Below are 24,194 nucleotides of genomic sequence, written 5' to 3' on the forward strand. Positions count from 1 at the left end.
CCACCATTCTTTGCTGCTTATTGGCCTTAGCTACCCTTTCTGGTTGGTTTTTTTGAACAGTGGGTCATTCTTAATCATTCCTATCACATCCCTACACTTAGCTTTATGACTAATCTGATGTCTGAAAGCTCACATTCAACCCTCTGTGGAGCCAGAAAGAACAGGAAAAGGGAGAATTTTAATGACACATCCCTCTAGTCCTATTCCCCTGCCACAGAGACAGAATTCTCTGTCATTCATTATTATCTTCAGATACCTAAACAAACAATAGGAGGTTCAGTTGATGCTTTTAATTTAGCTCTAAGATCATGTGCATCCTTTCCATTTTTGAAAACTATTAAAGATTTTGAAGGCTAACAATGTTTATGACACACCAATACAGAGGGAAAGGAAGCAGCAGGCTGAAGTTAGGAAGAGGGAGGGTTGAATCTGCCTATATTCTAGCCAGGTGGGCACCCACCTATTAGCAGTGTGGTCCAGGTCTATGTGTATGTGTATTATGTATTGTAAGGCAGGTTTCAAGCCTTTACAGGATCAAAGTAGATTACATTGATACATTCTCCTCAGCTTGTCCTGCTTTTGTAGTTAGTTTGGCAGGGCCTACTTTTTATGTATATTTCACAAAGTGTTCCTAGGGATTATAGAAGTTAGTTCATGGGTGTGCATGCATGCTTAGTCACTCAGTCATGTCCGAATTTTTATGACCCTTTGGACTGTAGTCCACCAGGCTCCTCTCTCCATGGAATTTTCCAGGCAAGAATACTGGAGTAGATTGCCATTTCCTACTCAGGGAATCTTCCCGACACAGGGATTGAACCCACATCTCCTGTGTTTCCTGTGTTGCAGACAGATGGATTCTTAACCTGCTGAACCATCAAGGAACCACACCATTATTTTGCCAGGACTGAACTTGTCCACTTTGAGCATGGTAAAAGGAATCCAAACTCTGAAACAGGCTTGTAACTACATTGTCCCACTCTGTATAGCAGACCTATCATCTCTTTCTTGTAAACTTGATATCAGGATTACCCAATGGATTAGAACCAATCTCTATGCAAAAGTTTATTTATATGCATAATCGTTATGGAAGGAAAAGAACACCATGATGTATTTGGCAACCTAGGGTTCTGAGATTGACAGAGCTATGCTGAGAATCCTTAAAGAACCCCAGCCCTACAGAAAAGCTCTGTTTACCATGCAGTGTGAAGATTTAGGATTGGGAATGTGAGTATATGTGTGCTAAGTCCCTTCAGTCATGTCCAACTCTCTGAGACCCTATGAACTATATATATCCCATCAGGCTCCTCTATTCATGGGATTCTCTAGGCATGTATACTAGAGTGGGTTGCCATGCCCTCCTCCAGGGGATATTTCTGACCCAGGGATCAAACCCATGTCTCTTAGGTCTCCTACATTGGCAGGCGGGTTCTTTAACACAGTGCCACCTAGGAAGACCTGGGAATATGAGGTCAGTTTAGTTCAGTCGCTCAGTTGTGTCCATCTCTTTGTGACCCCATGGACTGAAGCACACCAGGCTTCCCTGTCCATCACCAACTCCCAGAGCTTGCTCAAACTCATGTCCATTGAGTCGGTGACACCATCCAACCATTTCATCCTCTGTCATCCCTTTCTCCTCCCGCCTTCAATCGTTCCAAGCATCAGGGTCTTTTCCAATGAGTCAGTTCTTTGCATGAGGGGGCCAAAGTATTGGAGCCTCAGCTTCAGCTTCAGTTGTTCCAATGAACATTCAGTACTGATTTCCTTTTGGATGGACTGGTTTGATCTCCTTGCAGTCCAAGGGACACTCAAGAGTATTTTCCAACACCACAGTTCAAAAGCATCAATTCTTTGGTGCTCAGCTTTCTTTATAGTCCAACTCTCACATCCATACATGACTACTGGAAAAACCATAGCTTTGACTAGAGGGACCTTTGTTGACAAAGTAATGTCTCTGCTTTATAATATTCTGTCTAGGTTGGTCATAGCTTTCCTTCCATGGAACAAACATCGTTTAATTTCATGACTGCAGTCACCATCTGCAGTAATTTTGGAGCCCACGAAAATAAAGTCTGTCTCTGTTTCCATTGTTTCCTCATTTATTTGCCATTATGTGATGGGACCAGATGCCATGATCTTAGTTTTTTGAATGTTGAATTTAAGCCAGCTTTTTCACTCTCCTCTTTCCCTTTCATCAAGAGGTTCTTTAGTTCTTCTTCACTTTCTGCCATAAGGGTGGCGTCACCTGCATATCTGAGGTTATTGATATTTCTCCCGGCAATCCTGATTCCAAATTTTGCTTCATCCAGCCTGGCAGTTTGCATGATGGACTCTGCATGTAAGTTAAATAAGCAGGAATTGCTGACAATATACAGCCTTGACGTACTCCTTTCCCAATTTGGAACCAGTCTGTTGTTCCATGTCCAGCTCTAACTGTTGCTTCTTGACCTGCATACAGATTTCTCGGGAGGCAGGTAAGGTAGTCTGGTATTCCCATCTCTTGAAGAATTTTCCACAGTTTGTTGTGATCCACACAGTCAAAGGCTTTGGCGTAGTCAATAATGCATATGTAGATGTTTTTCTGGAATGCTCTTGCTTTTTCCATGACCCAACGGATGTTGGCAATTTGATCCCTGGTTCCTCTGCCTTTTTAAAAATCCAGCTTGAACATCTGGAAGTTCAGTGTTCATGTACTGTTGAAGCCTGGCTTGAAGAATTTTGAGCATTACTTTGCTAGTGTGTGAGGTGAGGGCAATTGTGCAGTAGTTTGAACATTCTTTGGCTTTAATTTTCTTTGGGACTGGAATGAAAACTGACCTTTTCTAGTCCTGTGGCCAATGCTGAGTTTTCCAGATTTGCTGGGATATTGAGTACAACACTTTCAAAGCATTATCTATTAGGATTTGAAATAGCTCAACTGGACTTCCATCACCTCCACTAGCTTTGTTGGTAGTGTTGCTTCCTAAGGCCCACTTGACTTCGCATTCCAGGATGTCTGGCTTTAGGTGAATGATCACACTATCATGGTTATCTGTGTCATTAAGATCTTGTTTGTATAGTTCTGTGTATTCTTGCCACCCCTTCTTAATATCTTCTGTTTCTGTTAGGTCCATACCATTTCTGTCCTTTATTGTGCCCATGTACTCTTGCCTGGAAAATCCCATGGACAGAGGAGCCTGGTAGGCTACAGTCCATGGGGTCGCAAAAGAGTCACAACTGACACGCAAAGAGGACACGACTGAGTGACTTCACTTTCACTTTGCATGAAATGTTCCCTTGGTATCTCTAATTTTCTTGAAGAGATCTCTAGTCTTTCCCATCCTATTGTTTTCCTCTATTTCTTTGCATTGATCACTGAGGACGGCTTTCTTATTCTCCTTGCTGTTTGGAACTCTGCATTCAAATGGGTATATCTTTTTTTTTTTTTTTTCTCCTTTGCCTCTAGCTTCTCTCCTTTTCTCAGCTATTTGTAAGGCCTCCTCAGACAACCATTTTGCCTTTTTGCATTTCTTTTTCTTGAGGATGGTCTTGATCACTGCTTCCTATACAATGTCATGAACCTCCATCCATAGTTCTTCAGGCACTCTGTTCATCAGATCGAATCCCTTGAATCTGTTTGTCACTTCCACTGTATAATCATAAGGGATTTGATTTAGGTCATACCTGAATGGTCTAATGGTTTCCCCTACTTTCTTCAACTTAAGTCTGAATTTGGCAATAAGGAATTCATGATCTGAGCCACAGTCAACTCCAAGTCTTGTTTTTGCTGACTGTATAGAGCTTTTCCATCTTTGGCTGCAAAGAATATAATCAATCTGATCAGTATTAACTATCTGGTGATGTGTAGAGTGTAGAGTCATGTGTAGAGTCATCTCTTGTGTTGTTGGAAGAGGGTGTTTTCTATGATCAGTGCATTCTCTTGGCAAAACTCTATTAGCCTTTGCCCTGCTTTATTTTGTATCCCTTAGAAGAAGTGGAGTAGCCCTCATAATCAACAAAAGGTTCTGAAATGCAGTATTTGGATGCAATCTCAATAATGACAAAATGATCTCTGCTTGTTTCCAAGGCAAACCATTCAATTTAAGAAATAAATCATGATAAATATAGTCTTCCTTCTCTCCCTCTTCTGTCCATTTCCCTTCTTTCTCTCTTGTCCCCATTCTCCTCTTTATATTCCCTTGAATTTGGCATGTATCATTGTTGTATTTTTCTCATAATTTTTGTATATATCCCTAAATATTATGTAGCATTGTTTTTTATTTTTTAAAGTTTATATAACAGAATACATGCAGATGAGATAAAATAACATAAAATAGAAAGCAGGGGAATTATGAGCATGTGATTTAATATGTGGGCTGCCTTGGTGTTATAGGTTTTAGAATGGGCAGTGCATTCACCAAAACTTAATACATCATTAAAAGTAAGTAAGCAAGTAAATGAATAGAAATATAAGGGCACTATACATTGAGTAATTATGAGTGTCTAATGGACTGGGTTTAATTCAATTCTGTATACCCAAGAATAAAATAACAATCATAATGGATAGGCAATATATTCTTTGTATCCAACTACAACTGTTTGTCCTTTAATGGACCACAACCTGGTGGTCCGGAGTCGACGATAAGAAAGTGAGAGAGAGAAAGAGGCTGATATCCCCTGGTTTATGTGGAAAGCCAGTAGAGTCCTGTTCTTAGGGCTCGCGCTGCTGCACATAGGCACCGGGCACCCTCTCGAGTGGGTGAAGGCACAGTGCGCCTTCTTGAGAGGGTCCTAGAAGCCCGGGCAAGAAAGTGAGCTCAGCGGGCCTCCATGCTCCAAGGAATTAGCCATAAATAGAGAGAGAGAGAAAGACAGAAAGAATAGAAAGAAAGAAAGAAAAACAGACACGGGGACCAAAGCTCTGATGCAGCAAAGGTGTTTTAATCAACATGACGTGGGCATGTATACTGTAGTTATTCTCAGCAAAGATAAAGATTAAAATTCCAGACTTACAAAACATAAGAGGATCCTACCAAAGAGAGAGTTGCAAACAATCACCTTTTCATAAGAAGGAAGAGGGTACTTATCACTGTAATGAGAAATGCCTGGATTCCTCAGCTCAGGGAAAGGTGTGCCTCTCCTCTTAATTCCTGAATATTCAGGAATCAATAAGGGCCAGAGGGTTCCTGACAGATCCAAAACAGCACACAGGGAGCCTCTTGTTAAATGCTTCCTGACATACAACTTTTGTTTTTCTCATGCAATAAGATTTGTGAGATTCATCCATGTCAACATATGAAGCTTTTTATTCACTTTCCCTACATTTCTCCTGCTAGACAAGTCCTTTTCCAAAAAACCCCAGAATTCTAAGTGTTTAACTCTCCCTAGGTAATCCTTCCTGGCCGGTGGCTACCTAGCTACTCTTATCACTCATCCCCCCTCTGATATGCCAGTCTCAATGGCCTACTTAGATTCCTGAGTATACTTCAGGCAACTAGTCAGTTCATTTCATACTTCTGGAAGGCTTGCAAATAGTTTGTAAGAGGAAAAGCCCTTTGTAGCAGTGCTTGTGTGGCTTGCTACTTCCTACTTCAAGTCAGCAGTCTTGTTGTAAACACATATGTACATTGAGGCTGAGGTCTGAGACAAAATCCATGGATGTAGGCCAGAGGATTTCTCTAATAGCATCTAGTTAGTCAACTGTTAGTGTCATAAGCTAAGGTAACCTGCCCAGATTTAAACCAAAGCACCTCTCTCTCACTGATACACCAGAACAATGGCAATGTTATCATTCTGCTGTACCTATGTGCCAACTGTCCTTTTACCCACTCTCCACATACCTCCAACAAAAAGCCTTCTCTTTCTTTCTGTCTAGGACCTGATCCGGAGAGACATCCTGTACTACAAAGGCCGCATTGATATGGATAAATATGAGGTAGTGGACATTGAAGATGGCAGAGATGATGACTTTAATGTAAGCATGAAAAATGCCTTCAAGCTTCACAACAAGGAGACTGAAGAGATACATCTATTCTTTGCCAAGAAATTGGAGGAGAAGATACGCTGGCTCAGAGCTTTCAGAGAAGAGAGGAAAATGGTACAGGAAGATGAAAAAATTGGTAAGTGACCTGAGAGGAGAAAGAAGAATATGGCTATGAAGAACATAGAAGAGTTAAATTAGTTTTCACTTTTCTAAAGCCAGAGAGATTTGTGTTGCAAACTGACATAATCCACTTTGGTGGTTTCCTATTATTAGGTTCTTTTGGCAGATAACAATAGTTTCTATTAGTCAGCGTTAAGTGATACTTAGAGGTTGATTTCCCCTACATTATCACTACTAGGAGAGATTGTTACACTTAAATCAAACCTCAGGCTCAATTCTCCCAAACATACAAAAGTGTATTAGCAAACAAACACAAAAGCAGTCATACAGCCTGTTCTGTAATTTCAACGAAGTCGCAACTCTGTCCTTATATACATGACAGCATCTTCTGTGAAAAGTTTAGGTTAGTCAAGGCAGATTTGGTAATGTTGGAGAAGGGAACGGGCACCTACTCCAGTATTCTGGCCTGGAGAATTCAATGGACTATATACAGTCCGTGAGGTTGCAAATAGTCGGACACAGCTGATAGACTTTCACTTTCAGCTAACTTCTTAGTCAAAGTCTAGTGACAAAATCCTCTGAGTAGGCCAAAATATAGTACCAATTTTCAATCTTAAACTTCAGGCTTCCTTCTGAAGTATATATGTAGGCTATAGGGTTCACTGGATTCTTATACCCAGTTCTTGTGAAGGCTAAAGTGCCTATATGACATTTGTGGAGAGGGCACATACATGTATTAGACTAATTAGGCCTCCTGAATTAAGGCGACTGAACTGCTGATAGTTGTGGCCTCTTGAGCAAAGACTTCTGAATGTTCAATATGTTAACAAATCACTTCTTGAGTGTGTATTCCTGATTAGATAACTTTAGGTGTTAACTAAATGTCCCTATTAATGTTCTTGTATATATCATGTTCTCTGTATAAAAGTATTTTAAAATAAATTATAGAAAATAAAATAGGGCCACTTGCATGATGTAGAATCACACTAAACCATACTCTTTTATTTGAAATAAGTTATTCTCCTTTCCAAAGGGAATATAGCTGGTAGAGATACTTTTTATACTGCTTTCCAACTGTGGGATTTAGCATTTAACCTTGTGGTTTACAAAGTACTATCTGGTCTCCTGCTCGTGGTCCTGCCTTTCTGGCATAAAAATACAATAAGCCAGGCTTTGAAATTCCTTGAGAAGATACCAGAGTTTCTGGTGTTGCCTCACTCGTAAGGGAGGAGAATTATACCTTAAAACATCTGTATTCAAGTTGGAAGAAACTGCCTCTAAAAAAATGGGCCTACCATTTGAGTCCTGGTATAAATATATTCTCCTATCTGAAGTATTGGGAATTGAAATGGTCAGAGGCAAGGAAGGATCATCGGAAAGACACCCTGTAGTCTTATCTAAGTCTTCTCAGGTTTTGGGTAGAGTACTTATTGATAATTCACTTTAAGTCCCATTGAATTCAGTTTGCTTTTAGCATTTGGGCACCACTTTAGGACATGATGTAGAATCATTACAGAAATTCTACTGACTGCTTCTCCTAATGGAAGGAACCAACAATCTCTGACACTGCCTAGATCATTAGTGCTATTAGAGGAATTGTTTTAGTGTGCTTTTTGCAGATCCTAGATCAACTAGAAGATTAATACCATTCACTCTGGTTCTAACATATCCCCCACACTGTAGAAAAGCTTCCAGAAATTGCTTCCCAAGGGTCGTCTTTTTAAAAATATTAAGAATTTGGTCTGAATGTAACAGCAAGTCATTTTCTTTTAAAGCAATTTTGGGAAAAAAACACAAAAATACAAGGAAAAAAAACACCTAAAAATCACACATGAACATACTACCCAGAGATAAATTTTATAAATGCTTTGGTATATTTCCTTCCCATCTTCTTTCCTATGTGTCTAAATTAAAAAAAAAAAATTAGAGTGCCTGAATCTTTATTTCTGTCTCCCCCAACCTCTGCTACTTCATGACAGATATAAATTTACATCTTTGTCACTTAAAATTATATCATTAACATTTCTCTAAATCATTTACTATTTTAATCATTATTTTTATGGCTGTCATGTGGATTTACTATAATTTTTGTTTTTTATTTTTACTTTTTAATTATAAAATATGTAGTCATAATAACCATTTAAGCACTTATGGAAATATAATAAAGTTTAGCATTCTGTTCCCTTCTCTGTTGCTCCTATTCTATGTATTAATTTGATGTGTTTCTTTTCATACTAATCTGAAGTTCATATAAACGTATACACATAAGATTTTATTTATAAAAATATAAATATTATACTAAAATATAAAAATTATACTATACATATTACTCTGTAACTTGCTTTCTTAAGCATAATTTATCATCAGAATCACTCCAGTTGAAGAATATAGAATCTAACTATAACTCCTTGTATCAGTCAGGGTTCAATAAGAGAAGCATAACCAGTAAGAGATAAATTATTATTAAGAAGTTTATTATAAGAATTGCATTATGTGATTGCAAAGGCTGGCTAATCAACTCCAGGCATTCAGGTTCAAACATCATGGGTAGGCTTGAACTTGTGGACATAGACCAAAGCTGTCTTTGGATAGGGCTTGTACGTCTGAAGTTTGTAAGGCAAAATTTTTTCTTTTAGGTGAGACCTCAGCCTTAGTTTTTTAACTGGCAAAAACACCATGAGCTCTGTACTTAATTTTTTTCCCTTTTATTTATACATTTTTTAATGTATTTATTTATTTTAATTGGAGGCTAATTAAATTTAAAGGCACAATATACTAATCTTAGCTATAGGCTTATTGTTGTACAAGTTTCTAGGACTTATTCATATCTTATGTAAATGAAACTTTATAGCTATAGAAAAGCAGCTCCCTGTTTTCTCCGGTGATTCTCTCTGGAATCACCATTCTGCTCTCTGTCTATGAGTTTGACTGGTTGAGACACCTCATGTTCATACAAATATAGAATTTGTCCTTCTGTGACTACATTATTTTAATTAGCAAATGTCCTCCAGATTTATCCATGTCATCACATATGGCAGAATTGCCATTCTTTTTGGGGCTGAATAATATTCTTGTGTGTGTGTGTGTGTGTGTGTGTGTGTATACAAAAAAATACATGCCACATTTTCTTTATCCCTTTATCCATCCTCAGACATTTAGATTGTTTCAATTATCACGGCTAATTGGGAATAATGCTACAATGAATATGAAAGTACTGATATCTCTTCAAGATCCTGATTTCAATTATTTTGAACATATAGCCAGAAGTGAGATTGCTGGATCATATGGTAGTTTTCCATAGTGACTAAATCATTTTAATACCTAACAGTTTACTGTGGGTCCGGTGTCTCTACATTCTTGCCAATACTAATCATCTTTTGTTTCTTTGAGAATAGCTCTCTAAACAGGAGTGAAGTGATATCTTATTATGGTCAAGATTTGGATTTCCCTGATAATTAGTGATGTGGAGAATTCTTTTATATACCTGTTGGCCATTTTTATGACTTCTTTGAGAACATGTCTATGCAAGTCCTTTGACCATTGTTTTTAATCGCTGTATGGTTTTTTGTTTGTTTGTTTGTTTTTTGTTTTTTTTTTTTTACTACTGAGCAGAGAAGTTTCTTATATATTTTGGAAATTAAGCCCTTAGATATATGGTTTCCAAATATTTTCTCCCATTACATAGATTGCCTTTTTTTTTTTTTTTTTTTAGAAAATTCTTGACTGAGCTCAGTGAACTTCAGTGTGTGTGTGTGCCTGCTCAGTCATGTCTGACTCTTTGGGACCCCAGGGACTATAGCCCACCAGGTTCCTCTGTCCATGGAATTTTCCAGGCAATAATACTGGAATGGAATAGATTGCCTTTTGAATATGTTGTTTCTTTTCTTTGCTGTGCAGAATCATTTTAGTTTGATGTAGTCCTATTTGTCTGCTTTTGCTTTGTTGCCAGTGCTTTTGGTATTTAAGAAATCATTGTCAAGAAGATTTTTCCCTTTTTTTCTTCTAGGAGTTTTACAATTTCAGGTCATACATTTAAGGCTTCAGTCCACTTTATGTTGATTTTCATGTATGGCATAAGATAGAAGTTCAGTTTCATTCTTTTGCATGTGGATATCCAATTTTCACAAAATGATTTGTTGAGGAAACTATCCTTTCCCCATTGTATATTCTTGGCAGCCTTGTCAAAGATATGTTGACTGTATATGTGTGGGTTTATTTCTGGCCCTCTATCCTAGTCCATTGATCTATATGTCTCTATTTATGCGATACAATACTGTTTTAATTACTGTCACTTCATAATATATTTTTAATCAGGAATTTTGAAGTCTCCAGCTTTGTCCTTCTTTCTCAAGATTGGTTTAGCTATTATGGGTCTTTTATGTTTCCACATAAATTTTAGGCTTGCTATTTCTGTTTCTGTAAAAAAAAAAAAAAAAAAGCCATTGGGGTTTTGATAGAATTCCATTGACTCTATAGATACCTTCAAGTCAGAATGGATATTTAACAATATCAAGCCTTCCACTACAAGAAAGGTAAACTACAAATCAATATCTGTAACAAAATCCATGGGAAAGTCCTCTGTAAATCACTGGAAAACAAAATTCAACAATACAGTAAGAGGATCAGACACCATGACCAAGTGGGATTTATCTGGGATACAAGAATGGTTTAACATACGTAAATCAATTAATGTGATACACCACACTAACAAAATGAAGGGAAAAAGTCACATGATCATCTTTATAGATGCAGAAAAACCATGTGAAAAAATTCAACACACTTTTATGATAAAAACTATTGACAAGGTATAGAAGGAATTTACCTCAACATATAAACCATGTATTGAAGGCTCACAAGGCTCATAGATAATATTATACTTAAGTGGGGAAAGCTGAAAGCTTTTTCTCTAAGATCAGGAACAAGAGATGTTTACATTCACCACTTATCATCAACGAAGTAGTGGAAGTCCTAGCTAGAGCAATTAGGTTTAACTATTAATTCCTCCAAATTAGGAAAGAGAAAGTAAACTTATTCCTGTTTGCAGATGAGATCATCTTATATGTAAAAACCCTAAAGACTCTACAAACAGCTTTTACATCTAATAAATGAATTCATTTGTAGGATACAAAATCAATACACAAAAGTAAATTGTGTTTCTATGTACTAACAACAAACTATATGAAAAAGAAATTAAGCAAGCAATCTCATTTACAATTGCTTCAAAAAGAATACAATAGTTAGGTATAAACTTAACCAAGGAGTTAAAATACTGGTACACTGAAAACTACAAAATATTACTGAAAGAAATTAAAGAAGACATAAGTAAATAGACATTCTGTATTCTTGGAGTGGAAGACAATAACATGTTCATTTTACTGAAGTCCATCTATAGATTCAATGTGCTCCTATTAAAACTCCAGTAGCATTTTTTATGGAAACAGGGAAAAAAAGAACAATCCTAAAATTCATGGGGATACACAGTATATCCATGAGAGAGACGAACAAAGCTGGAGACATCACAATTCCTGATTCAAAATATATTACAAAGCTATAATAATTAAAACAGTTTGGTGCTGGCATAAAGACAGACATGTAGATGAATGCAATAGGATAGAGAGCTCAGAAAAACACCTGAATATATACATGTGTATATATTCAACATATCTTCAACAAGGATTCCAAAAATACACAATTGGGAAAGGGTGATTTCTTCAATGAATGATGTGAAAGCTGGATATCACATGAAAAAGAATAAAATTGAACTCCTACTTTATGTCATACATGAAAGTCAGTTCAAAGTAGACTGAAGACTTGAACATGTGACTCGAAACTGTAAAAACCCTAGACAAAAACCTTGGGGAAATATTTCTTGATGTTGGTCTTGGCAATGATTTTTTTGGATATGACACCAAAAACATGGACAGGAAAGCAAAAATAGACAACATCAAACCAAAAAGCCTTTGCACAGCAAAAGAAAAAACAACAGCACAAAAAAGCAACCTGTTAAATGGGAGAAAATATTTTCAAACCATACATGTGATAATTTCTAAAATATATAAGGAACTTCTACAACTCAATTAGTTAAAACCCAAAACTCAGTTAAAAATTGGCAAAGAACTTCCGCAGATATTTTACTTTTTGCCATTCATTTTTTTTCCTCCTTGTAAAACTTTCCTTAAGTCTATATATATTTTCTGCTGTAATCTCTTATTTTTTTAAACTCATTTTTCTTTGTATTTTTGTTTTTGATTGTGAAATGTCTTTCCACTTTTCACCATATTTTATTCAACCACTCTCCATTTAACAGCCTCTTAACTCATGTTCTCACCTTTTTGTCCCTCTATACATTGAAATGCATTGTTGTAGGTAAGTCTTAATATTACTCTTCCAGAAAAGTTGTACTAATTTATATGTTTTAAAAAAGGTCTATGTTACTCATAACAAAATGATTTATTTTTATGTTATAGGGTTTGAGATTTCTGAAAACCAGAAGAGGCAGGCTGCAATGACTGTGAGAAAAGTCTCTAAACAAAAAGGTAAAACTGCCTTTAACTACAACCTCCCTGACCTCACTCACTCTCATTGTGAAACTGAAAAGCCATAAGCTATGTGTTTGCATATTCCTATGCTTGTTTCCATGCTAAAGTTCACTTAGGGTTGTGGTAAATGTCCAGATTCCCAAGTATCTCTGATGATAAGTGGTAAATGATCTTTAAAAGACTTAAGGCTTAGGAGTGAATAATTTAAGGTTGCCATGTCCACAGATAGCTCATTGGGTACAGGAAAAAAATAGAACCTTTGTTTCTTTTATTTTCACTTAAATAAAAGTGAGAAACTAAACTTTATTAACAATTTAGAAACAGTTGGGCAATATTAAATATATGGAATTTATTAACACACACACACACACACATACACACACACACATATATAAGGGATATGCATATAACCTTCTTTCATTGAATTGGGGGCATTTGCCAAATCATGAACCTCAAATCAGAATGGAGGACTTCAAACTGAATCTAGACAGAAGATCCAGATATGTGTTCTCTTTTTGAATCATAAACTAAAGTATTGTAAAAAGAAAATTACCTTGGAAATCAACTTGAATATGAAATGAAGCCTTATTTTCTCATTTTCATGAACTAAAAAACATTAAAATGCTTAATTGAACAAAGGAAAAGAACTACCCTCTGTTTATTCAAGAAGCTATTTAGTACCAGTCCTTTTATGTAAGTTCCTTCATTTTGCTTTTATGATACCCCTGAAAAGGTAGACATTATTAGTCTCATTTTCCAGAAGAAGAAACTGAGGATATTTGGCATAAAGTGACTCTGAACTTAAGTCAGCTTGTTTCTAAGTCTACTGCTCCCTCCTCTCCACCTCAGGGTTCTGTTGATCCTTCATGCTAGTTAGTGAGTGAGTGAAGTCGCTCAGCTGTGTCTGACTCTTTGCAACCCCATGGACTGTAGCTACCAGGTTCCTCCTTCCATGGGATTTTCCAGGCAAGAATACTGGAGTGGGTTGCCATTTCCTTCTCCAGGTGATCTTCCCAACCCAGGTCTCCTGCATTGTAGGCAGATGCTTTTACCATCTGAGCCACCAAGGAAGTCTTCTTCATGCTAGTTAAGAAGAGCTCAATTTTTTGTCTTACCTCAACCACTGACAGCTGTTTCTATTACTGACAGCTATTATCATTCTCCCCAGGGTAGGCAATCTTAGTGAGACTTCATTTTCCTTAGGCCCTTCCTTGTGCTCTCTTAAAGGGCTCTCTGATTTACAATGAGTGACCATTTAAGTGATCAGATTCAAGTTGCCTGAAATTCTAGCAGTCACATAATGCACCCTTAATTATTCCCAATGAAGTTCCTTTTTATTGAAGAGGTTTAGTGTCTGTTGATATCTGATTTCCAGTTGATCAGTGCACCTAGCTTGGGCATCCAGCTAGTCATGGCCTTCCTTTTAACTTCTTATTGCTTCTTAGTCTTTGAAGACGCTCACTGACACTTGCACTCGTCATGGAAATGTGATTCACTTTAGGTAGGAAATTAAAGGCAACCACTCCTAACTCCTTGGTGGTGAAAACAGGACAGTATTAGAAAGTAACCTGGAGTTAATTACACTAAGTCTATGATCTATATGGATAGGAGAATCCTTTGAGAAAAATGTGCTTATTCCTTAGAGATTTGAGCCCCAACTACCTGGACAGTCTTTGGGCTACAAAGGGGCTACTGTCCTAGTGGTCCACCTCTTTTCTCCTGGAGGCTCTTTCCTCCTGAACTTCTCTCATTCTGAATCCTTCCACTGCCCCTACCACACTGACCTTCATAATGGGATAGTATTCCTTTATCTCAGCCCAAGTTCTCCCAAGTCTATCTGAGACTGGCTTATTTTTCCACTGAGAAACCTTAAAGCAGAAGAGCATGCACAAAGCAACCAATTAGAAAACAGTCCTACTCGCTCATACCAAGCCTTTGTGTCATGTTCCTTCTCTGCCTTGTCTGAAGACTATCCCTTGCAGGTCCTCTTTTGTCTCCCAGTATCTAAACAATTGTTCACCTGAATAGCTTTCCATCTAGTCTTCAAATAAACTTCTCTGGTTTCAAACCACTGAATTCCTAAAAATTTCCTCCATTATTTCTGTTTCCATTTTCTAGGCCCTCCTAGTCCAGGACTGTGGTGACTGATATATTTGAGACTCATGGGCACTACATGTGTAGAAGTGATTTCCACTACAATCCATGTGGTCACAAAAAGTCAGACACAACTGAATGATTAACACACACACACACACACACACACACACACACACACATATGGGAAGAGCAAGTGAGTTTTCTGAGATACCTAAGAAAGCCAGCTTTCTTAATCCTTCCAATGACACCTTTCTGGAAGTGATAAGGGGCACTTTTGTTATCATTTCTCTAATTCAGATTTAATATAGATTCCAACATATTCTATAATGCTATGTGAGGTGAAGTGTTACTCAATTGTGTCTGACTCTTTGCAGCTCCATGGACTGTAGCTTGTCATAGCCCTCTGTCCATGGAATTCTCCAAGTAAGAATGCTGGAGTGGATAGCAATTCTCTTCTCTAGGGAATCTTCCTGACCCAGGTTTCCTGCATTGCAGGCAGATTCTTTACTGTCTGAGCCACCATGAATGTGTTAGTCACTTAGTCATGTCCAATTCTTTGTGACCCTGTGGACTATAGCCCACTAGGCTCCTCTGTCCATGGAATTCTCCAGGCAAGAATACTGGAGTGGGTTGCCATTTCCTTCTCCAAGTCACATGAGCCACCATGGAAATCCATAATGTCATGGGGCCTTATCCACTTAGTCTACTGTACTAGGGGAGGGAAGCCTGGCTGAAGAAAAGCATAGGACAGAGCCTATCTCCAAGGGAGGCCTTTTCACTTTATATTTGCCTTTTACACTGTCTTGAGAGTTGGCGATTAATTCCTGGTACATCAACTCATTTCAGTTTGCCATTATGGAGCTCTCTAGGGCCGCAAGTACAGTCCTCATCTCCAGAGGCTTTAGGACAGGTCAAAATCAAATGAGTATGTGAGAATAACTAAAATAACTGTAATATAGAATAAAGTTTGAACAATAAGTCTACCCAGATTTCAACACTAATAGCTACAGTAACCAAGAGAGTGTGGCGTTGGTAGAATAGACATGGTAGATTATGTTAGAGAATAGAGAACCCAACAATAGGCCTACACAAATATGCCCAACCAATTTTTTGAAAGGTACAAAAGCAGTTCAGTGAAAGAAAGATAACCTTTTAAACAAATGGCACTGAAAAACTTCAGATATGCATATTATACCACTCTAATGGCAGAAAGTGAGCTAAGGCACCTATTGATGAGGATAAAAGAGGAGAGAAAAGAATCTGGCTTAGAACTCAACATTAAAAAACTGAGATCATAACTTCACATCCCAGGGTAATCCCATCACTCCATGGCAAATAGAAGGGGAAAAGTGGAAACAGTGACAGAGTTTATTTTCCTGGGCTCCAGAATCACTGTGGACAGTGACTGCAGCCATGAAATAAAAAACGCTTGCTCCCAGGAAGAAAAGCTATGGCAAACCTAGACAGCATAGCAAAAAACAGAGACATCACTTTGCCAACAAAAGTCTTTAAAGTCAAAGCTATGGTTCTTCCAGTAGCTATGTATGGATGAGAATTGGACCATAAAGAATGCTGAGTGCTGAAGAATTGATGCATTCAAATTGTGGTGCTGGAGAAGACTGCTGAGAATCTCGTGGACAGCAGGAGATCCTAACCAGTCAATCCTAAAGGAAATCAAGCCTGAATATTCATTGGAAGGACTGATACTGAAGCTCCAGTGCTTTGACTACCTGATGGGAAGAGCTAACTCATTGGAAAAAACCCTGATGCTTGGAAAGATTAAAGGCAAAAGGAGAAAGGGGCGGGAGAGGATGAGATGGTTAGATAGCATCACCAGCTCAATGGAATGAGTTTGAACAAATTCTGGGAGATAGTGAAGGACAGGAAAGCCTGGCATGCTTCAGTCCACTGGGTCACAGAGAGTCAGACATGACTTAGCAACTGAACAACAAAGACAAGGAAGAATCTCAACCTAAATTCACAACCTATAAAAAGTAACTCAAAATAGATAATGAATTTAAATTTAAAGTTAGAAACTTTTATTTATTTTTATTTTTTTCATTTATTTTTATTAGTTGGAGGCTAATTACTTTACAATATTGTAGTGGTTTTTGTCATACATTGACATGAATTAGCCATGGATTTACATGTATTCCCCATCCCGATCCCCCCCCCCCACCTCCCTCTCCACCAAAAATAAAAAAAAATAAAAAAAAGTTACAAACTTTTAAAAAACAGTAGGAGAAAATCTTCAGGATTAGATTTAGGCAAATAATTCTTTAGAACTGACACCAAAAGCTTGAATTATAAAATCAAGTATTGATAAAATGGACCTCATCAAAGTAGAAAATTTTGCCTTGTGTAAGACCATGTGAAGAAGGTGAAAAGACAAGCTACATGCTAGGGAAAATATTTGCAAACCATGTACCTGACAAAACATTAGTATTTAGAATATATAAAGAACTCTCAAAGCTCAATAGTAAAAAATAAATGAAAACAAACAAAAACAAATTACACATTCCAATTAGAAAATGGGCAAAAGACAGATAATTCACTGAAGATGATATTTGGGTATCAGCTGAACATATGAAAAGATGTTCAGCATCATTAATCATTGAAAATATGCAAATCACAATGAGATATCACTACATATCTTTTACAAGGCAATAGAAAAATAAATAGTGAAAACACCTAATGCTGGCAAGGGTGTATAGAAACAGAATCATTCATACCTTGCCGGTGAGAATGTAAAACAGTATAGCCACTGTTTTACATAATTGTTTGGCAGTTTCTTAAAACATAAAATATACAACTACAAGGTGATTCAGCACACATCTGGGCATTTATCCCAAAGAAGCGGAAATTTATTTTCACTTAAAAACTTCTAAACAAATGTTCATAGCAGCTTTGTTCAAAATAGACCAAACTGGAAATAACTTAGTTGTCTTTCAGTGGGTGAGTAATTAAGCAAATACTGGTACATCTATATCATAGAATATTATACATCAATAAAAAGAAGCCAACTACTGGTACATGCAACAACTTGGGTGAATTTCTATGGAATCTTGATGATTGAGAAAAACTTATACCTAAAGGTTACAGATGATATGATTCTATTCATATAACGTTCTTCCAATAATATAATTTGGAAATGAGGAACATACTAGCGGTTGCTAGGAGTTAAGGAGAGATTGGGAAAAGGAAAGAAATAAGTGTGGTTATAAAAGAGTAATAAGAGTAATCCTTTTGATGATAGAAATGTTCTATCTCTTGACTGTGTTCTATAACAATGTTAATATCCTAACTGTAATATTATAATATAGATTTGCAAGATGCTATTATTGGAGAAATTAAATAAAGGGTCCAAGGCATATCTCCATAGTTTTGATTCCTGCATGTGAATTTACAATGATCTCAAAATAAAAAGCTTAATTAAAAATTAAAATGAGCACTCCCCAAACTCCCTCCCTAATATCTATATATCATTTGTTGGCCTCTGGTACTGTCATATTTTTGACACCACATTTGAAAACTGTTAGACAACATCATCAAAATGGCAGAATAGTTTTTTACCTTAATCTCTCCAAAGAACACAGATTTTGACAATTACCAGCAGATAGGAGTGTCATTCTGAGAGTCTGGGAGCTCAGTGGAGAAGTTCCAGACAGAATAATCTATGATTAGACGCAAAGAAGAGTCCAGTCAATAAAAACTGAAGGATGTGACTGCCCTTTTAATGCAAAGACAGCAACACAAAACTAGAAGGAATATGAAAAGTCAAGGAAACAAGAGATCATTGATGGAATGCAATAATTTCTAGAAACTGACACCCAAAGACAAGGAGATCTGTGATTTGCCTGTTAAACAATTCAAAATATATTATAGTTGTTTTAAGGAAGTTCAAAGAGCTACAAGAGGGACAATTCAACAAAATCAGGGAAACATTGTGAACAAAATAAGAAATTTAATGGAAGAAATTATAAAAAATAACCAAACAAATTATAGAGCTGAAAATACAATGTATGAAATGAAAAAATACAATACAGAGCATCAATAGCAGACTTAATCACCCAGAAGAAAAGTATGTGAAGTCAAAGAAAGGTCATTTGAAATTGTCTAGTCAGACTAGGGGAGAAAAATGAAAAAGGGTGAAGTATGCCTATGTGACTTATGGGGTAAAATTAAGATTAACAATCTATAAAATATTAGAGTCTGAGAAGGATAAGAGAAGAAGAAAGGAGAACAAAGACTGTTTAAGCAAACAGTGGCTAAAATTTCCCAACTCTGGGTAGATATTTGGATATCCAAGTTCACTTGGCTCACTGATGTCCAAACAATTTAACCCAAAATGGTCTTCTCTAAGACACATTCTAATAAAGCTATCTAAAATCAAAGACAAAAAGAGAACGTTAAAAGTAACAAGAGAAAAAAAAATCTCATGTGCATGGAAACCTGTATAAGGCTATCAGCAGATTAATCAACAGAGAGTGGAATGATATGTTCAAAGTACTAAAAGAAAGTATCATCCAACCAAGAATGCTGCACCCAGAAAATAAAGGAAAGACAAACACTTTTTCAGACCAGAAAAAATAATAAAAGCAGAAAGAGTTAATTGCCACTAGACTTGACTTACAATAAATGCTGAAAGTTCTTCAAGCTGAAATGAAAGAATGCTAATTAGTAACATGAAAACCTGAAGATGAATGTACAATAGGGGCAGCAGATAATATGGCAGAGTAGAAGGACTTGAGCTCACCTCCTCCCATGAAAGCAACAAAATCAAAACTAACTGCTGAACAATCATTAACAAAAAAGTCTTGAACCTATGAAAAAGTGTATTCTACAACCAAAGACAAAGAAGAAGAAAGACAGTGGGAGGGGTAATTTTGCAATATAATCAAATCCTATACCTGCCAGATGGGCAGCCCACAACTTGAAAAGTATTATATTGCAGGGATTCTCTGACAGGAGTGAGAGTTCTGAGCCCAACATTAGGCTTCCAAGCCTGGGGTCTGGCCACAGAAGGAGAAGCTCACACACATTTGGCTTTGAAGGCCAGTGGAGCTTGTATCCAAGAGTTTCACAGGACTGGGGAAATCAGTGATTCCACCCTTGGAGGAATCACACATTTTATGTGCACTGGGACCCAGAGCAAGGCAGTGATTCCATAGGAGCCTAGACCAGACCTACCTGTAAATCTTAGTCTCCTAGGGAGGCAGAAGTTGGCTATGAGTCACTATGGGGACAAGGACACTGGTGGTGAGAGTTCCAAGGAATATAATCCACATAAGCTCTCCCAGAAGTCATCATATTGGCATCAAGATCTCGACCCACTCAACAGCCTGTAGGATCCTGTGCTGGAGCGGTAACACAGCCACATCCATCTGCAGGCAGGCTACCTGAATTCATCCTAAGCCAACAACCACATATAAACACATGGCTTGACATGGCCTTGCCCACAAGTGGGACAATACCTAGATCTGCCCATTAGGGGGCAGTCACCAGTCCCTCCCACCAGAAAACTTGTACAGGGACCCTGGATCCACCTCACTCAACAAGATGCTGGCACAAGAAGTAAGAGAAACAATCCTGCAGCCTGAGGAAAAGGGACCGCAAACACAAAAAGTAAGACAAAATGATATGACAGAGAAATATGTTAAAGAAGAAGGAACAAGATAAAAACCACAGAGAAAATAAGTGGAAATAGACAATCTACCTGAGAAAGACTCCAGAGTAATGATAGTAAAGATGATTCAAGAAGTCAGAAAAATAATGAAGCACAGACCAAGAGAATACAATAAATGTTTACTATAAACCTGGAGAAAGAAATGGCAACCCACTCCAACATTCTTGCTTGGAAAATCCCATGGTCAGAGGAGCCTGATAGGTTACAATCCATGGGGTCACAAAGAGTTGGACATCACTAAGCAACTTCACTTTCACTTTCTTCTAGGAGCTTGAAAGAACAAAGATGAGCAATGCAATAACTGAAATGAAAAATACACTAGAAGGAATAAATAGAATAAATGAGGCAGAAGAATAGGTAAGTGACCTGGAAGATGGATTACTGGAAATCACTACTGCAAAACAGGATAAAGAAAAAAGAATGAAAAATAATGAGAACAGTCTTAGAGACTTCTGGGATATTAAATGTACCAACATTTGCATTATAAGGGTGACAGAAGAAGATGAGAGAGAGAAAAGACCTGAGAAAATGTTTGAAGAGATAATAGCCAAACTCTTCACTAAAATGGGAAAGGACACACTCACTCAAAACCAGGAAGCACAGAGAGTCCCATACAGGATAAATCAAAGGAGGAACATGCTGAGACACACATTAATCAAAGTAATGAAAACTAAAGACAAAGAAAATACTAAAAAGCAACAAGGGAAAAGCAAGAAATAACATACAAAGGGATTTCCATAAACTTATCTCCTGATTGTTCGGCAGTAGATCTGCAGGCCAGAAGAGAGTGACATGATATATTTAAAATGCTGAAAAGGAAAAAACTACAACCAAGAATACTCTACCTAGCAAGGTTCTCATTCAGATTACACAGAGAAAACAAATGCTTTATGGGCAAAGAAATGCTAAGATAATTCGGCACCACCAAATCAGCTATACAACAAATGCTAAGGGAACTTCCCTATATGGGAAAGAAAAGGCCATAACTGGAAACAAGAAAATTATGAATGGGAAAGCTCAACGGTGAAGGCAACATACAATAAATGTAGGCAAGCATCCATAAAAAATATAATAACAAAACCAGCAATGGTGAGAAGAGAAGAGTATAAATATAGGATATTGAAAATGCATTTGAAATTAAGAGACCAGCAACTTTATTTTTTTAATTTTTTTTCATTTATTTTTATTAGTTGGAGGCTTATTACATTACAATATTGTAGTGGTTTCTGCCATACATTGACATGAATCAGCCTTTGGTTTACCTGTGTTCCCCATCCCAATCCCCCCTCCCACCTCCCTCCCCATCCCATCCCTCTGGGTCTTCCCATTGCACCAGCCCTGAGCACTTGTCTCATGCATCCAACCTGGGCTGGAGATCATATACACAATGGAATATTACTCAGTCATTAAAAAGAATTCACTTGAATCAGTTCTAATGAGATGGATGACACTGGAGCCCATTATACAGAGTGAAGTAAGCCAGAAAGATAAAGACCAATACAGTATACTAATGCATATATATGGAATTTTAAAAGATGGTAATGATAACCCTATATACAAAACAGAAAAAGAGACACAGATGTACAGAACAGACTTTGGGACTCTATGGGAGAAGGCGAGGGTGGGATGTTCTGAGAGAATAGCATTGAAACAAGTATACTATCAAGGGTGAAAGAGACCAGCAACTTTAAACAATCTTGTATATACAAAGACTGCTGTATCAAAACCTCATGATAAAGAGAAACCAAAAATCTGTAATAGATATGAACAAAGAATAAAGAAAGAAAAAGCAATCCAAGCACTAAACATAGACATCAAATCAGAACAGTAGAGAACAAAAGATGAAGGGAAAGAAAAAAGAACTACAGAAATTAATCCAAAACAATTACAAAATGACAATAAAAAATACATATTAGTGGTTACCTTAAATGGAAATTGTTTAAACACTCAACAAAAAGATATAGACTGGATGAATAGATACAAAAACAAGACCCATATATATGCTGTTTACAAGAGACATACTTAAAATCTAGATACACTTACAGACTGAAAATGAGAGGATGGAAAAAGATATTCCTTGCAAATGGAAATGAAAGCTGGAATAGCGATACTCATATCAGACAAAATAGACTTTAAAATAGAAGACTGTTACAAGAGACAAATAAGGACACTACCTAATGAACAAGGGATCAATCCAAGAAGAAGATATAACACTTGTAAATATAAATGCACCCAACATAGGAGCACCTCAATATATAAGGCACATTGTATCAGCCATAAAATGAGAAATTGATAGTAACACAATAATACTGGGGCACTTTAACGACCCATTTTCTTCAATGGACTGGTCATGCACACAGAAAATCAGTAAGGAAACACAGGCCTTAAAATGCCATATTAAACAAGATGAACTTAATTGATATTTATAGAACATTTCATTCAAAAGCAGAAGAATACACATTCTTCTCAAGGGCACATGAGAGATTCTCCAGGATAGAGCACATGCTGTGCCATAAAAGAAGCCTCAGTATATTTAATAAAATTGAAATTATATCAAGCCTGCATTCCAACAAAAATGCTAAGAGATTAGAAATTAGCTATAAGAAAAAACTGGAAAAAAACACAATCACACGGAGGCTAAACAATATGTCACTAAACAACCAGTGGGTCACTGAAGAAGACAAAAAGAAAAAAAAAAAATACCCAGAGACAGATGAAAATGAAAACATGATGACCCAAAACCTATGGGATGCAACAAAAGCACTTCTAAGAATGAAGTCTGTAGCAATACAACCTTACCTCATGAAAAAAGAAAAAAAAAATACAATCTGACCTAAACCAACTAGACAAATAAGAACAAATAGTGGAAACCAATTTGGAAAAGAAGAAAAATTGTCACTGTTTACAGATGACATGAAATTGTACATAGACAATGCCAGAGATGCTACCCCTCCCCCACACACACACACACTAGAGCTTATCCATGAATTTGGTACAGTTGCAGGATACAAAATTAATACTCAGAAATCACTCACATTTCTATACATTAACCACAAAAAATCAGAAAGAGGAATTAAGGAAACAATCCCATTTACCACTGCATCAAAAAGAATAATGTACCTAGGAATAAACCTACCTAAGAAGGCAAAAACTTTTACTATGAAAACAGTGAGATGCCAATGAAATAATTGAAGGTGACACAGGTCAAATTATATACTATATTCTTGGATTGGAAGAATCAATATTGTCAAAATGACTATACTACCCAAGGCAATCTACAGATTCAATGCAATCCCTATTAAATTACCAATGACATTTTTCAAAGAACTAGAGCAAAAAAATCAAATTTACATGGAAACACAAAAGACTCTATGGAGTCAAAATCATCCTGAGAAAGAAAAATGGAGCTGGAAGAATCAGTCTCCCTGACTTCAGACTATACTACAAAGGTACAGTAAACAAACAAAAAAAGAGTATGCTACTACAAGGACCTACTGTATAGCATGGGCAAATTTGCTCAATACTCTGTAATATCCAAATGGGAAAAGAATCAGAAATAGAATAGATACATGTATAATGGAATCATTCTCCTGTACACCTGAAACTAACACAACATTGTTAGTCAACTATTTTCCAATATAAACTAAAAATTTTTAAGTTATTATTAAAAAAGAGAGTGGAACTGGCACACACACACACACACACACAAACCCAGAAATATAGGTCAGTGGAACAGAATTGGAAGCCAAGAAATAAACCCACACACCTACGGTCAGTTTATCTACAATAAAGA

At 36.9% G+C, this 24,194-nt stretch overlaps 1 protein-coding gene across 5 annotated transcripts in view; it reads left to right on the top strand.

Annotated features, from left to right (window-relative positions):
- The window catches only part of ARHGEF9 (Cdc42 guanine nucleotide exchange factor 9), a 462,467-nt gene that overhangs the window by 427,057 nt on the left and 11,216 nt on the right, over nt 1-24,194 (top strand). For all 5 annotated transcript variants that reach the window (XM_061136169.1, XM_061136170.1, XM_061136173.1 and 2 more), the window contains 2 exons: nt 5,852-6,095; nt 12,547-12,615. In XM_061136169.1, the coding sequence (XP_060992152.1) occupies nt 5,852-6,095; nt 12,547-12,615 (313 nt within the window). The remainder of the gene's footprint in view (nt 1-5,851; nt 6,096-12,546; nt 12,616-24,194) is intronic.

The sequence above is a fragment of the Dama dama genome, chromosome X (assembly GCF_033118175.1).
Source record: "Dama dama isolate Ldn47 chromosome X, ASM3311817v1, whole genome shotgun sequence".
Taxonomy (NCBI): Eukaryota; Metazoa; Chordata; class Mammalia; order Artiodactyla; family Cervidae; genus Dama; species Dama dama.